General features: G+C 45.1%; 1 protein-coding gene across 2 annotated transcripts in view; it reads right to left on the reverse strand.

The window, feature by feature from the left end:
• The window catches only part of RRM1 (ribonucleotide reductase catalytic subunit M1), a 241,352-nt gene that overhangs the window by 128,330 nt on the left and 99,800 nt on the right, over positions 1-13,222 (reverse strand). For both annotated transcript variants that reach the window (XM_029601937.1, XM_029601936.1), the window contains exon 2: positions 2,241-2,329. In XM_029601937.1, coding sequence (XP_029457797.1) covers positions 2,241-2,329 — 89 coding nt within the window. The remainder of the gene's footprint in view (positions 1-2,240; positions 2,330-13,222) is intronic.

The following is a 13,222-nucleotide window of genomic DNA, read 5'->3' on the forward strand; positions in this document are numbered from 1 at the left end:
TTGGAGAAGAGCGGTGGTGGTCCCGCTTCACAAGAGTGGGAACAGGGAGGAGGCTGGTAACTACAGACTGGTTAGCCTCACTTTGGTGGTGGGAAAAGTAATGGAGTCACTGCTAAAAGAGAGAATAGTGAACTATCTACAGTCCGGAGAATTGCTGGACCAGAGGCAGCATGGATTCACCAGAGGAAGATCCTGTCAGACAAACCTGATTGACTTTTTTGACTGGGTAACCAAGGAATTGGATCAAGGAAGAGCGCTCGATGTCATCTACTTGGATTTCAGCAAAGCTTTTGATACAGTCCCGCACAGGAGACTGGTGAATAAAACGAGAAGCTTGGGAGTGAGTGCCGAGGTGGTGACCTGGATTGCAAATTGGTTGACGGATAGAAGACAATGTGTGATGGTAAATGGAACCTTCTCTGAAGAGAGAGTGGTTTTAAGTGGTGTACCGCAAGGATCGGTGTTGGGACCGGTCCTGTTCAATATCTTTGTGAGTGACATTGCGGACGGGATAGAAGGTAAGGTTTGTCTTTTTGCAGATGACACTAAGATCTGCAACAGAGTGGACACGCCGGAAGGAGTGGAGAGAATGAGACGGGATTTAAGGAAGCTGGAAGATTGGTCAAATATATGGCAGCTGAGATTCAATGCCAAGAAGTGCAGAGTCATGCATATGGGGAGTGGAAATCCGAATGAACTGTATTCAATGGGGGGGGGAGAAAGGCTGATGTGCACGGAGCAGGAGAGGGACCTTGGGGTGATAGTGTCTAATGATATGAAGTCTGCGAAACAATGCGACAAGGCGATAGCAAAAGCCAGAAGAATGCTGGGATGCATAGAGAGAGGAATATCGAGTAAGAAAAGGGAAGTGATTATCCCCTTGTACAGGTCCTTGGTGAGGCCTCACCTGGAGTACTGTGTTCAGTTCTGGAGACCGTATCTACAAAGAGACAAGGACAAGATGGAGGCGGTACAGAGAAGGGCGACCAGGAAGGTGGAGGATCTTCATCGCATGACGTACGAGGAGAGATTGAAGAATCTAAATATGTACACCCTGGAGGAAAGGAGGAGCAGGGGTGATATGATACAGACTTTCAGATACTTGAAAGGTTTTACTGATCCAAAGACAACGACAAACCTTTTCCGTAGGAAAAAAATCAGCAGAACCAGGGGTCACGAGCTGAGGCTCCAGGAAGGAAGACTAAGAACCAACGTCAGGAAGTATTTCTTCACGGTAAGGGTGGTGGATGCCTGGAATGCCCTTCCGGAGGAAGTGGTGAAGTCTAAAACTGTGAAGGACTTCAAAGGGGCGTGGGATAAACACTGTGGATCCATCAAGTCTAGAGGGCGTGAATAAAGAGGAGGCAGCAAAACACTGCACGGAGCAGCAGTAGTCACAGAGGCATTCACGGAGCGGGATGCCAGTGGCCAGTGGTTGGTGTTCCACCTTCACGGAGGGCTGCCATCTCCCAAAAAAAAAAACAAACAAGAAACAAACAAACAAAGCAGGGGTGGGTAAGAGTATGGGGCAGGGGTGTGGCCTGCTTGTTGCGGCGGTTGCTACCCCTGATTGAGCTGGATGTTCACTGGGATGCGGATACAGCGCTGCTCTCTGCATGGTGGAGGGGTGGAAGGGAGTTGGGGCCGGAGGGTGCTGGAAGCCAATAGTGATGGGTGGGAGGGAGAAAAAGGGTGGGAAAAAAAAAAATAAATGGATGAACTGCGTGGCTTGCTGGGCAGACTGGATGGGCCGTTTGGTCGTCTTCTGCCGTCATTTCTATGTTTCTATGTCATGAAGTAACTTTTATTTATTTATTTAAGGTTTTTCTATACCGGCATTCATGAAAGCATTCACATCATGCCGGTTTACATGAAACAGGGGTGTGAAGAACAAACCAAGAACATAACTAAACGTGATGAAGAGATGCAGTTACAATTAACAGGGGCTGTAAACTGGGAGGAGGAAAAATAGAGAGAGAAAGAGGAGGTTAATTATATACAATAGTACAGTATATATACATAATCCGAAATATATAGTTGCTGAGTGGAGTCTTTAATGGTTGGCGTGTTAAGTGGAGTTCGGGAAGGCTTGCCTAAACAGCCATGTCTTAAGTCTTTTCCTAAAAGTTAGGAGGCATGGCTCATTTCTGAGATCTGGTGGGATAGTGTTTTGAAACAAGTTTAAAAAAAAAAAAAAGAAGAAGAATTAGGTCATTCAGATACCATAAAAGGCAACTTACTGGATCAACAAAATCTGCATTGAGTCCATAGCAGAGCTTCTGAATCCGTGATGTAATTTTGTCAAACATGACACGCTCCTGTCGACCATCTAGCATTAAAAGGGAAGAGAGGAGTAGAAAGTATATTTAAACGCAGTGGAATGGTATCGTGTTTCAAACTATATAGTTATGAAAATAAAGACCGTATGGACGCTCTATTTTGCAATATTTCAACAATGCACAGTTTGTAGTACTTACTCAAATATGAAAACTTAAAGATTTACAGTTTTAGAATTTGTTAAAACTACTTCATTGCAAATTTCTCAGTCACTGGTGATACACAGCAGTCAAGTCACAACACTGCATTTCTTTTTAAAATGCTTCTCTAGTGAGAATTCGTGCCCGTGAAAGGCACCAATTGGAAGTAGTAACACACCAAGCCTCTCATTGTAACAGTGTAAATGGTAAGGGCGTCCTACTAATGTAACTCTGCTTGATTCTAGAAGGAACAACTCACGTGCTGGAGAAAACCTAGGCATCTGGACACAAGCCTGGGCAGAGGAGATACCACAAAGATTAGAGAGCCAACCTAGCAAGTAGCTAGGCCTGGCCTGAAAAGCTGCTGGCCAGTTACTAGGCCTTGTACTAATGTGCCAAGAAATGAAAAGGTGGGAGCAGGGCAGGGAGAGGATGGATGGCAATGGAAAAAGCAGAAAGTGGTGAAACAGCAGCAAGTTTCTTTACAGTTAACAGGATTCTCCATAGACAGCAGGATAAATTAGTCACGACACATGGGATAACATCATCCAATGGTGCTGAACGAGCTCTACTGAGCACATTCAGGAGGTCCCACATGGGCGCTACCTCATGAGCCCCTCAGATGATTGTAGAGCTTAGCTTTAGCTCAACAGTTAACTCTCCAGGGAAGCAGGCAGGATTTAAACATGGCTAATTCATCCCATTTACAATAAGCAAGCTTGCTTTCTCTATCAAACGAGGCTGAATTAGCCACAACATACGGGGAATCCCAAGCTAAGACAAACATAGAAAGGACAATGACCCATCCAGTCTGCAGAGCAAGCTTCCCAAGGTAGTATCTGCCGCACTGTGCAGGTTACCCCCATGTATCAGTCAGTGCTGCTTGATGTGCTTTACTTACGGACTTGGCCATAGAAGCAGTCCTGTGTTTTTTTCCTTAATATCTGTGCATCAGTACCCCAGACTGTATAAAACTTATAGCTCATGTTGGTTGTCTCTGAATCCAAATTCCTCTTTCCCTCCATCCCCCCACCTCCTCCTTCAAAGCAGAAAGTCATGTTGCAGTTGCATTAAAAGCATCAAGGCTTATTGGTTAAGGTTAGTAATCCAATGCCTTCTGTTAAGGGTAGTAACTGCTCTGTGCAGATTACTCCCATGCTTATCAGGTCCCCAGATCGCAAGTCAGGGCCCTCTCATTGGTTGCTGTCTGAATCCAATTCCCCTTTCCCCTGCCATTGAAGCAATGTTGGAGTTGCATCAAAACTTATTGATTAAAGGTAGTAACTGCTGCACCAGCCAATTTACACCAAGTGCATGCTTTCTTCATTTCCTTTAGGACCTGACTGTAGAAGCAGTCCTGTGCTTTTTCCTTATGTCTGCATATCAGTATCCCAGACCATGAAAGTCGGGGGCCCTCAGTTGTCATCTGAATCCAATTCCTCTTTTTCCCTGGCAGTCTAAGCATGGAGCAATGTTGCAGTTGCATTAAAAGCATATTGGTTAATGGTAGTAATCTTTCCTTCTGCTAAGGGTAGTAACCGCCATACCAGAAAGTTACCCCCTACACACTTCTCATTTCCATCCTCTAAAGATCCACAGTATTTATCCCATACCCCTTTGAAATCTTTGACTGTTTTCTTCTTTATCACCTCTTCCAGAAGGGCATTCCAGGCTCTTTAAAGATCCACAGTATTTAAAGATCCACAGTATTTATCCCATACCCCTTTGAAATCTTTGACTGTTTTCTTCTTTATCACCTCTTCCAGAAGGGCATTCCAGGCTCTTTAAAGATCCACAGTATTTAAAGATCCACAGTATTTATCCCATACCCCTTTGAAATCTTTGACTGTTTTCTTCTTTATCACCTCTTCCAGAAGGGCATTCCAGGCTCTTTAAAGATCCACAGTATTTAAAGATCCACAGTATTTATCCCATACCCCTTTGAAATCTTTGACTGTTTTCTTCTTTATCACCTCTTCCAGAAGGGCATTCCAGGCTCTTTAAAGATCCACAGTATTTAAAGATCCACAGTATTTATCCCATACCCCTTTGAAATCTTTGACTGTTTTCTTCTTTATCACCTCTTCCAGAAGGGCATTCCAGGCTCTTTAAAGATCCACAGTATTTAAAGATCCACAGTATTTATCCCATACCCCTTTGAAATCTTTGACTGTTTTCTTCTTTATCACCTCTTCCAGAAGGGCATTCCAGGCTCCACAATACTCTGACGTTATTTCTGAATCAAACCCCCGAATTACATTTTGTGACCCCTAGTTCTATTGTTTTCTTGCCAACAGAAAAGGTTCAAAGTTCATACAACATTGAAACCTTTTAGATACTCTGATGGCTTTTTTGTACTCAATGCTTTCTTTTATTGTCTTTGGTTGTATTTTGTTTTTGTCTTTTCATTGTTTCCTTTTGTAATTGTTTAAATTTCAATAAACAGATCTGAACTAGAAACCTTTTAGGAATCTGAAGGTCTGTATCATATCTCCCCTGCACCTCCTCCCTTCCAAGGTATGCATATTCAGATTCTTCAGCCTCTCCTCATAGGTCTTCTGATACAGACCCCACACTATTTGTCGTCATCCTTCTCTGGACCACTACCATCCTGTCTCTATCCTTTTTGAGATATGGGTTCCAGAACAGAACACAATGCTCCAGGTGAGGCCTCACCAAGGACCTGTACAAGGGCATTATCTTTTTCTTACTAGTTATTCCTCGCTTTATGCAGCCCAGCTTTCTTCTAGCTTTAGCTATCACCTTGTCAAATTGCTTCACCATCTTTAGATCCCCAGATCCCTCTCTTGGTTGCAGCAGAGCACTTACAAACTCAGACCCCACCATAGAGAGCGGACTACTGGGTGAACAGGTTGCACAAAACTGCTTGTCCAACGTTATTGTCATTTCTTGATAGATTGTCTAGGCAGTAATGGGATGTGAAAGCATGAACCGACGACCAAGTTGCAGCTTTGCAAGCAGTGCCTATTGAAGACATATTTGCAGATGAGCCATTGAGGTGGCCAGGGCTCTCACTTGAGCCTTGACAGTGCCTGTAACCTGGAGGTAACAACCAAAGCATAACAATGTGTGACGATCTACTAATCAGTTGGACAACATACACTTGGCAACTTCTATTCCCAGTCTGTTAGGATCATAAGACACAAAAAAGCTGTAAAGCTTGATGATGTACTTGAGTTGAGTTCTCTATAGATAAGACAGAGCCCCTCTTGCAGTCTAGCGAACACAAGGTTTTCTCCTTTCCACGCATGCCACGTTGGAAATGAGGGCAATATGTTAGCTTGATTCAGATAAAAAGCCTAAAAACAAGTTTGCTTACCGTAAACGTTGTTTCCGTAGATAGCAGGATGAATTAGCCATGCTGTCCTGGGATCTGTCAATCAGGTCCAGGAGGCGGAGCTTGAAAAAGCAGAGGATAGATTTTTGTTCCCTCTGCGGCTGCGCGTGGGTTCCCGAGCAGGAAGTACAGATTCTCCTCAGTCTGTGATTAAGCAGTGGTAGATCGAAAAACTGGTGATTGCCAGGGAGGAGAGTGGGTCAGCATGGCTAATTCATCCTGCTATCTACGGAAACACCGTTTACGGTAAGCAAACTTGTTTTTTCCCGTCGATAGCAGGGATGAATTAGCCATGCTGTCCTGGGAGTCCCAAGCTCCCTATCACGTTCAGTGTATTTTGTTGTTGGAACGTGAAATGGTTGTGGCAATCACTGCGTGTGAGTTGTTGCGGACTGTAGGATTATTTGACCTAACTTTGTATCCGCTGTAGCTTGCTGATCCAAGCAGTAATGTGCTGTGAAAGTGTGAAGGGACGTCCAAGTTGCCGCTTTGCATATATCTATGGGTTGAATATTCCTGAGGTGTCCGCAGCACCTCTCTCCCCAGCTACCATTCATTGTCTGCTGCTGCGGAGAGGCGGGGAAAGGCTGGAGACCCACCTCCTCCAACCCCAAAAGGGAGGAGGCACGACCCGAAAAGCAAGAAGATCAGCAGGGCCGTGGTGGAGCTCACGTCACCACGGCCCGAAGAAAACAGTCGCGTCTAAACGTGCAGGTGCTCCTCCTCCTTTCTGCCCACGCGGCCCCGGAAGAAAAATGTTGCCGGAGCCGCACGGGCAGGAAGGAGGAGGAGGAGCATCAGCCGCGTGCAGAAGAGGAGCAGCGCGGCCCATGAAGAGGAGGCCCAGAGGTGAGAGAGAGGCTGAGGGTTTGTAGAGTGTGTGTGCGTGTATGAGATGAGTTGAGAGACTGCGTGTGGGAGTGAAGACCTGAATGTTTGCAGAGACAGCATGTGAGAACCTCTGTGTGTGTGAGAGACAGCATATGAATGATTGTATGAGAGAGAGCATGTGAGTGTGTGTGAGAGAGAGAGAGAGAGAGAGAAAGCATGTTAGAATGAGAACCTGACTGTGTGTTTGAGGGAAGACAGATGGAAGGTGGGGAAAAAAGCCTGTTACCAACCAATTAGAAAACTAAGATCAGACAGCAGACGTAAAAAAAAATAAAATTACTTTTTAGTGATTGGCACATGTAATCTTTGGGAATGTGCAAGAGTAGCACTTTCTCTATGCGGATCTCACAATGTACAAGATCAACATGGAGGAACTGGAAGCCCACGGGGCCTGCACAGAGGAGGCAGCAGAATGGGCTTCAGTGCCAATAGCAGCAATCAGCACCTCCCCAATAGTCACGCGGCAGCAGTGACAATGGCAGCAGAGGAATGAGAGAGGCTCTGAGGTTGTGAGGGAGCCAGTGAGAGCATGAGTGTGTATGAGAAAACCCTGGGGAGTAAGTGTGTCTTACACCTGAGAGTGTGTCAGTGTCTGTGAGAGCGAGAGGTTATGGTGGGTATAAGAGCATGAATGTGTATGTATGAGAGAGAATGGACATATGAGTATGTGTGAGAGAGAGGATAACCTCCTAATCCTCAACAATATCAGGGTGACTGGAAATCAAGAGCTCCCATGTATGGACAGCAGGGGCTTTTTAAAGTCCTTATTAGTTTTAATTATTGGGTGTTATTTGATATATGTGCTGTTTTGAAATATTTTATTGGTGTTTGGGAAATTGTAAAAAATGTATATGATTTTAATTAATAGAAATTCTATTTATTAGTAGTTTTAAAATATTCTTTTATTAGTATGGTTTTACTATTATAACTGATGCTTTATGTTTCTTGATTTTATTTGTTTTATGAGGAATGGTGGTTCTGTTTTTCCATTGTTAATACACAGAGTCTGGCTTCTTGGGGTTTCCATTTCAGTTTTTTCTAATTTGTGCTCCTTTATTTTGTGTTCTGTATTTGGTAAGGGTCTGTCTCTGCTCTGTGAGTGCGACCATGATGAGAGATTCTGCTAGCATGTAGTGTCTATATAGGGATCTATAGCAATCGGGTTTGTTTTGTTTCCTCAGTAGGTGGTGTATTGTTATCCTAGGACCCAGTGTAATATTTATCCTTGCTTATAGGTAGGGTTTTTGTTGTTTGAGTCCTTGGTGTTATTACTGTTATGTTACAATGGGATTGCAGTATAGATTCTGAGTGTCTTTTTTGTGGGGTTTTGTGTTAGTTCACAATGTGCCTGGCAGTGGAAGGTGTTTGTGCTGCTGTTACTGTGAGGTGACACCAGAATTTGAAAATATCTTTTAGTATGATGAGCTGTAAGGGAAACATCCAAGCTCCATTGTTTAGGGGAATTTCAGTGGATGCACAGAGTTACAGAACTGGAGGTGCAGGATTTATAAATGTCATAATTAAATAAGTATGCACTAAAATCCAACCCCCATCCATAACCCCGCCCCCATATGACCAAAGCCTCGTCCCCAGCCCGCCATGGAAAAATGGTCTTGCTTGAAGCCGGACCCTGGTGAAAAAAAGGTTGGGGACCACTGGTTTAAATCATATCTATCCAACAGAAAATTCTCTTAAAATAGGTAAAGCCATTTCTGCTCCCTACCCCCTCCTACAAGGAGTCCCACAGGGCTCCTCCCTCTCATCTATCTCACTCCGCGTTGCCACCTACTCTCCGAACTTAACCTCAAGTTCTATCTTTATGCTGATAATGTCCAAATCATTCCTATTCATACCTCCATCTCCGATGTGCTGAAATACTGGGAGTCTTGCCTTACATCCATCAACTCCCTCCTCACCAACCTCCACCTCGCCCTAAACACCAACAAAACTGAGCTCGTACTCATCTCACCACACTCCTCTCCCAAACCTTCTCTTTCAACTGATCCAGCTTTCAAGTCCATTGCTGCACAACCCTTTGTAAAAGACTTAGGAGTTTTCCTCGACCAACAATTAAATCTGAGAAAATACGTGAGCTCTATACTTAAGGAAGGTTGTTACAAACTTAACGTCCTAAAAAAAACTTAAACCTTTACTACACACCCAAGACTTTCGTACTGTGATTCAAGCTACCCGAAATTGGACTATTGCAACTCACTCTTCTTAGGACTCCCCTATTCCACGATAAGACCGCTGCAAATGCTCCAAAATGCAACAGCTAGAATTATCACCAACACCCGTAAAACAGATCACATCACCCCCATCCTTAAAGACCTGCATTGGCTCCCCATCCCTTCCAGAATTCTCTATAAAACATTAACCATTATTCACAAAGCCACATACTCTCAATTCCAATTGGCTTGATATCCCTTTCAGTGCTGTGTAGTCTAATCGACCTACAAGAACAGCCAATAAAGGAACCCTGCTCGTGCCCTCCCTGAAAATAGCACACCTTTCCTCCAGAGACCATGCTCTCTCAATTGCCGGCCCCTCATGCTGGAACTCCCTGCCTACCAGTCTCCGCCTCGAACCATGCTCTTCCAAATTCAAAAAGAAGCTTAAAACATGGTTGTTTAGACAAGCCTATCCAGACTAATCCACCTCTCCTTCTCGCCCCTTACGCTCCTAATCTTTCACCGCTTCCTTTGTATACACGATCATGCTGCATTGTTGCCACTCTGTATATTTGACCTCCAGTTATGACACTACCTTGTATATATGACCATGTAACTATTATATTAACCATGTTTTGTAACCTAGCATTATACTTTTATATGATTCGGTTATCACTGCTTTACACGTTATGTTTAAAGAACCTCTTCTGCAGTTGCTCTGTACTTCTACTCTGTACCTTGTTTGATCCCTCCCATTTTTTAGTCCCTGTTATTATGTATTTTCAAACCTGCTGTTAAAATGTAAACCGGTATGATGTCCCTAATACTGGTATAAAAAAAGTCTTTAAATAAATAAATCTGTAGATCTTACCCCTGATGCAGGTGTCAAGAGGGGCAACTTTCCCCTCTCATGATCCTGTTTTTTTCTCTTCAACGGAGGGACTTCTGTTCCAAGGGCCCAGGCTTGATTTTTTTTTTTTTTTTGCTTTCTTGGTTTTTGAAGAGTAAGTCACAATTGATGCTGTTTGAGTCGTCAAAGGCACTAGCGTGCAATGTATGACTGGAGTTGGCATTGTGCGCATCGTGGCCAGCACTGAGCATTTTGTCACCAGTGCCGGGTGTAGAGCATGGTATATCAGTTTTGGTGCATAATGCGCTATGAGGCAAGGGGCGCAGTCTTTGGCACAAGGTGTGCCATGTGCAGTGCATGAGCCGATGTCTGCAACTCATCTCATGTCAGAGGGTAGAGATGCGCCCTGGCCTCCCATTTCAGGAGGTGTCATGTTCAGCCAGCAAATACTTGACTCCATAGGATGGCAATTGAAGTGATCCTGTGGAGGCCAGCCGGCACATAGCAGTTGCCCGGGGGAGAGGACTTTGCTGACCGAGTACAGTCTCCTACCTCTCCCAAAAATTAGATAGGGAGGCTGACGAGTTTTCGGAGACCGACACCTCCTCTGCCCGGAGCCATGCAATCTTATCTGCTTATTGCTTCTGAGCCCTCAGAGACATTCTACCGCAGTCACTGCAATTTGCCTGGTCATGATCAAGGCCCAGGCATGAATAGCAGTAGTTGTGTCCACTGGTGATGGACATGATGTGGACAAAAATACAATATTTGAAGCCAGAGAGCCTTTTATGAGACATGTAGCACTGAAAAGTGCTGTTTGGGGGTCACCCAAGTGATATTTTTGGGGGTTTGGGTTTTTTTTGTTTGTTTTTTTTTTAAGAATTTGAGGAGGAATTGATAGACAGGATTCCACAATCAGTGCAATGCGCGGACAAAAAAAGAAATGAGACTCATAAAATGTTCATTCACGCGGGAACCACTGCACATGCCCAGTAAAGCAAACACTTATAGTTTTGACAGACAGCTCCACCAAATGCCACCTGACGACATCACCCATGCAAAAAAATGCAGCCTGGCTAATTCAGCCTGCTTAGCAACAGAAAAATAAAGTAACTATAATCCCCACCCCCATTCAAAATGTCTCTTTTTACAGGTGTGGAATTTTTTTCTGAAAACTTGAGCACCAGCTAAATAAGTGTTTCTTTAGGAGCTAAGGACACCCCCCCCCAAAAAAAAGCAGATTTTATTTTCACATTTTTTAATCTGTTTTGTCAACATATTCTCTTCTTTTGCTCTATTTTTTGAAAGTAGTTTCTGCTTGCCTCATTTTTATTTTGCTTCGTTTGCTTTTTTTCATGTTTCCCTCCAACGTCCCTCCCATCTTTCCTTCGCCAGCCTAACCACCATGCTCTTCTTAGACCAGGCCAGCAGTAGCCATACTCTCTCCAACCCAGGCCAGACAGCAACAGCAGTGTCTGACCAAACCCTGAAGAGCCACAGTAACTCTTGTTAGGCTCAGAGAAGCAGTGGGCCCCAAATGTTAGGTGCCTGGGATTTTTTCACCCCTTCCTCCTTATTTGGTAAGAATTGGAAGATCTATAATAGGAAAGATCTAAAGTGCTACATAAAATAGAGGCAGGAGGGAACTTTCTAGTGCTGGGCTCCACTGAAGTGCCTTCCTCACCAGGGATGTACACCAAACACAAGCCGACTGTATCTAGTCACGACTAAGCCTGCACAAGAACAACATTGACTTGACTTGCACCATTGCCACATGCCTAAGCAACACGCCACTAATGCCAACCTGATTACCTGAGCTCAGGAAACCGCTGGGTGACCAGCTCTGCAGCTACGATCAAGGCTTTGACTGACCAGCACAGCGATTCACCGCAAGGAAACAGTTATGCTTCCTATTCGTTTTGTTTTGTTTTTTAAGCAAGGTTTAACAGTGCATCTAATGTTACTAGGCCCTGTACAAAGAAAAAAATTCAATGTTTCCCTGTACGACTCTAAATGCAGAGCTGCCAGCGGAACCAATGCTGCCACATGCAGTATGAGGGATATGGACCACCAGATATATACCCCCCCCCCACAGAATTTCAGAGTGAGCTGCCACCAAGGGTCACCAACCCCCACTCATCCATTTCAACCCAGGAGGGATGGCTCCACTAGGACCCAACAACCCCTTGGTAGGAACTGGCAATCTCTCTTCTCTTATATTTATTTTCACATATACTCCAGACTCCAAGTTTAACACCATCTACCATCTGCTGGAGCCAGAGAAATACTGAGCGGCTGCAGGAGGCACACCAGGTTATGTAGCAGCTTTCTCTGTCTCATCTGCTGGCAGGCAGGCAAAACCCAGGAGTCTGGACTAATCTGGAACGGAAGATAAGAGATATCTAAATTGCTACATAAAATACAGAGGCATTAGGGAACTTTCAGAGTGGTGGAAAATATGTTTTCTGGAGGTAACAAGCTCTCTCTGTAAAAAGTAGTGAACTATATAGTGTGCTCTCCTACCCCAGGGCAGCTGTGCCTGCTTTGCTCTTTGGCTAAAGGAGTCTCACTGGGCTCAATCATGAGACCACAATGTGGCCACATGCCTGGGGTGGCAAGAAGGCAGGCAAGGCTTAGGAGTGACACCTGTTGACAGGCTGGGGAAGGGGACTTGGTGACTTCCACAGCGGCTTCCTCTTTCTCAGCAGCAAGCCGAAGGAATCTCCCTCCTCATTATGCTGGGTGGGATAGGGGGGTTGTCGCAGTTTATGGGAGATGACATTAGATCACATATTTGGCAAGACGGTAGCAGAATGGACGAATGTAGAGGACTTAAACAATGCTGCAAGGCCTCCCTGACATAGGTCAGAAAGGAAGAAGGTATAATTTGAGCCGATTCAATCAGGCACACAGTTGGGTTGGTCTGGCAGGTTATGAGAACTGTAAAGCGCAAGCAGAAAAGCAGCTGGGTCTCCTCCCCAGCCCCCGAAAAAAAGGGCAACGCAAAACTGTGAGAGAAGGGCGGGGGAGAGAGAAGCCTCAGTAAGCCTTCAGAGGGGTATCCGTAATAGTCTGGTGCAGCAAAACACGACAGGAATCGGGTGGCACCTTACAGACTAAATGTATTAAAGCTTTAAAGTGCCACTCCACTCCTGTCATTTCTGCCTTAGTAAATTGGGCTGTGAGGGAGAGGGGCTCGCCTCTAACCCATCCCCCCCGGTATTTCTAAATCCGGTCAGCACCGCGCCCCTTCCCCCTCCTCATTTACAGGAAGACCCTCCACCAACCGCCGGCCTGAGCAACTTTCCCGCGGGCGCGGCCCGGCACTCCCGCCAAAAGCAAGCATAACCCGATTCCTATCGACCGAATGATTATCATCATTTCCCCCCGCCCCCCCGCGACAGGGGCAGGAGGAGGCCAGCAAAGCCCTGGCCCGAGTCTCCTTTCAAAGCGGCGCCGGAGCTCGAGCCCTTTC

This window comes from Rhinatrema bivittatum, chromosome 5, assembly GCF_901001135.1.
Source record: "Rhinatrema bivittatum chromosome 5, aRhiBiv1.1, whole genome shotgun sequence".
NCBI lineage: Eukaryota > Metazoa > Chordata > Amphibia > Gymnophiona > Rhinatrematidae > Rhinatrema > Rhinatrema bivittatum.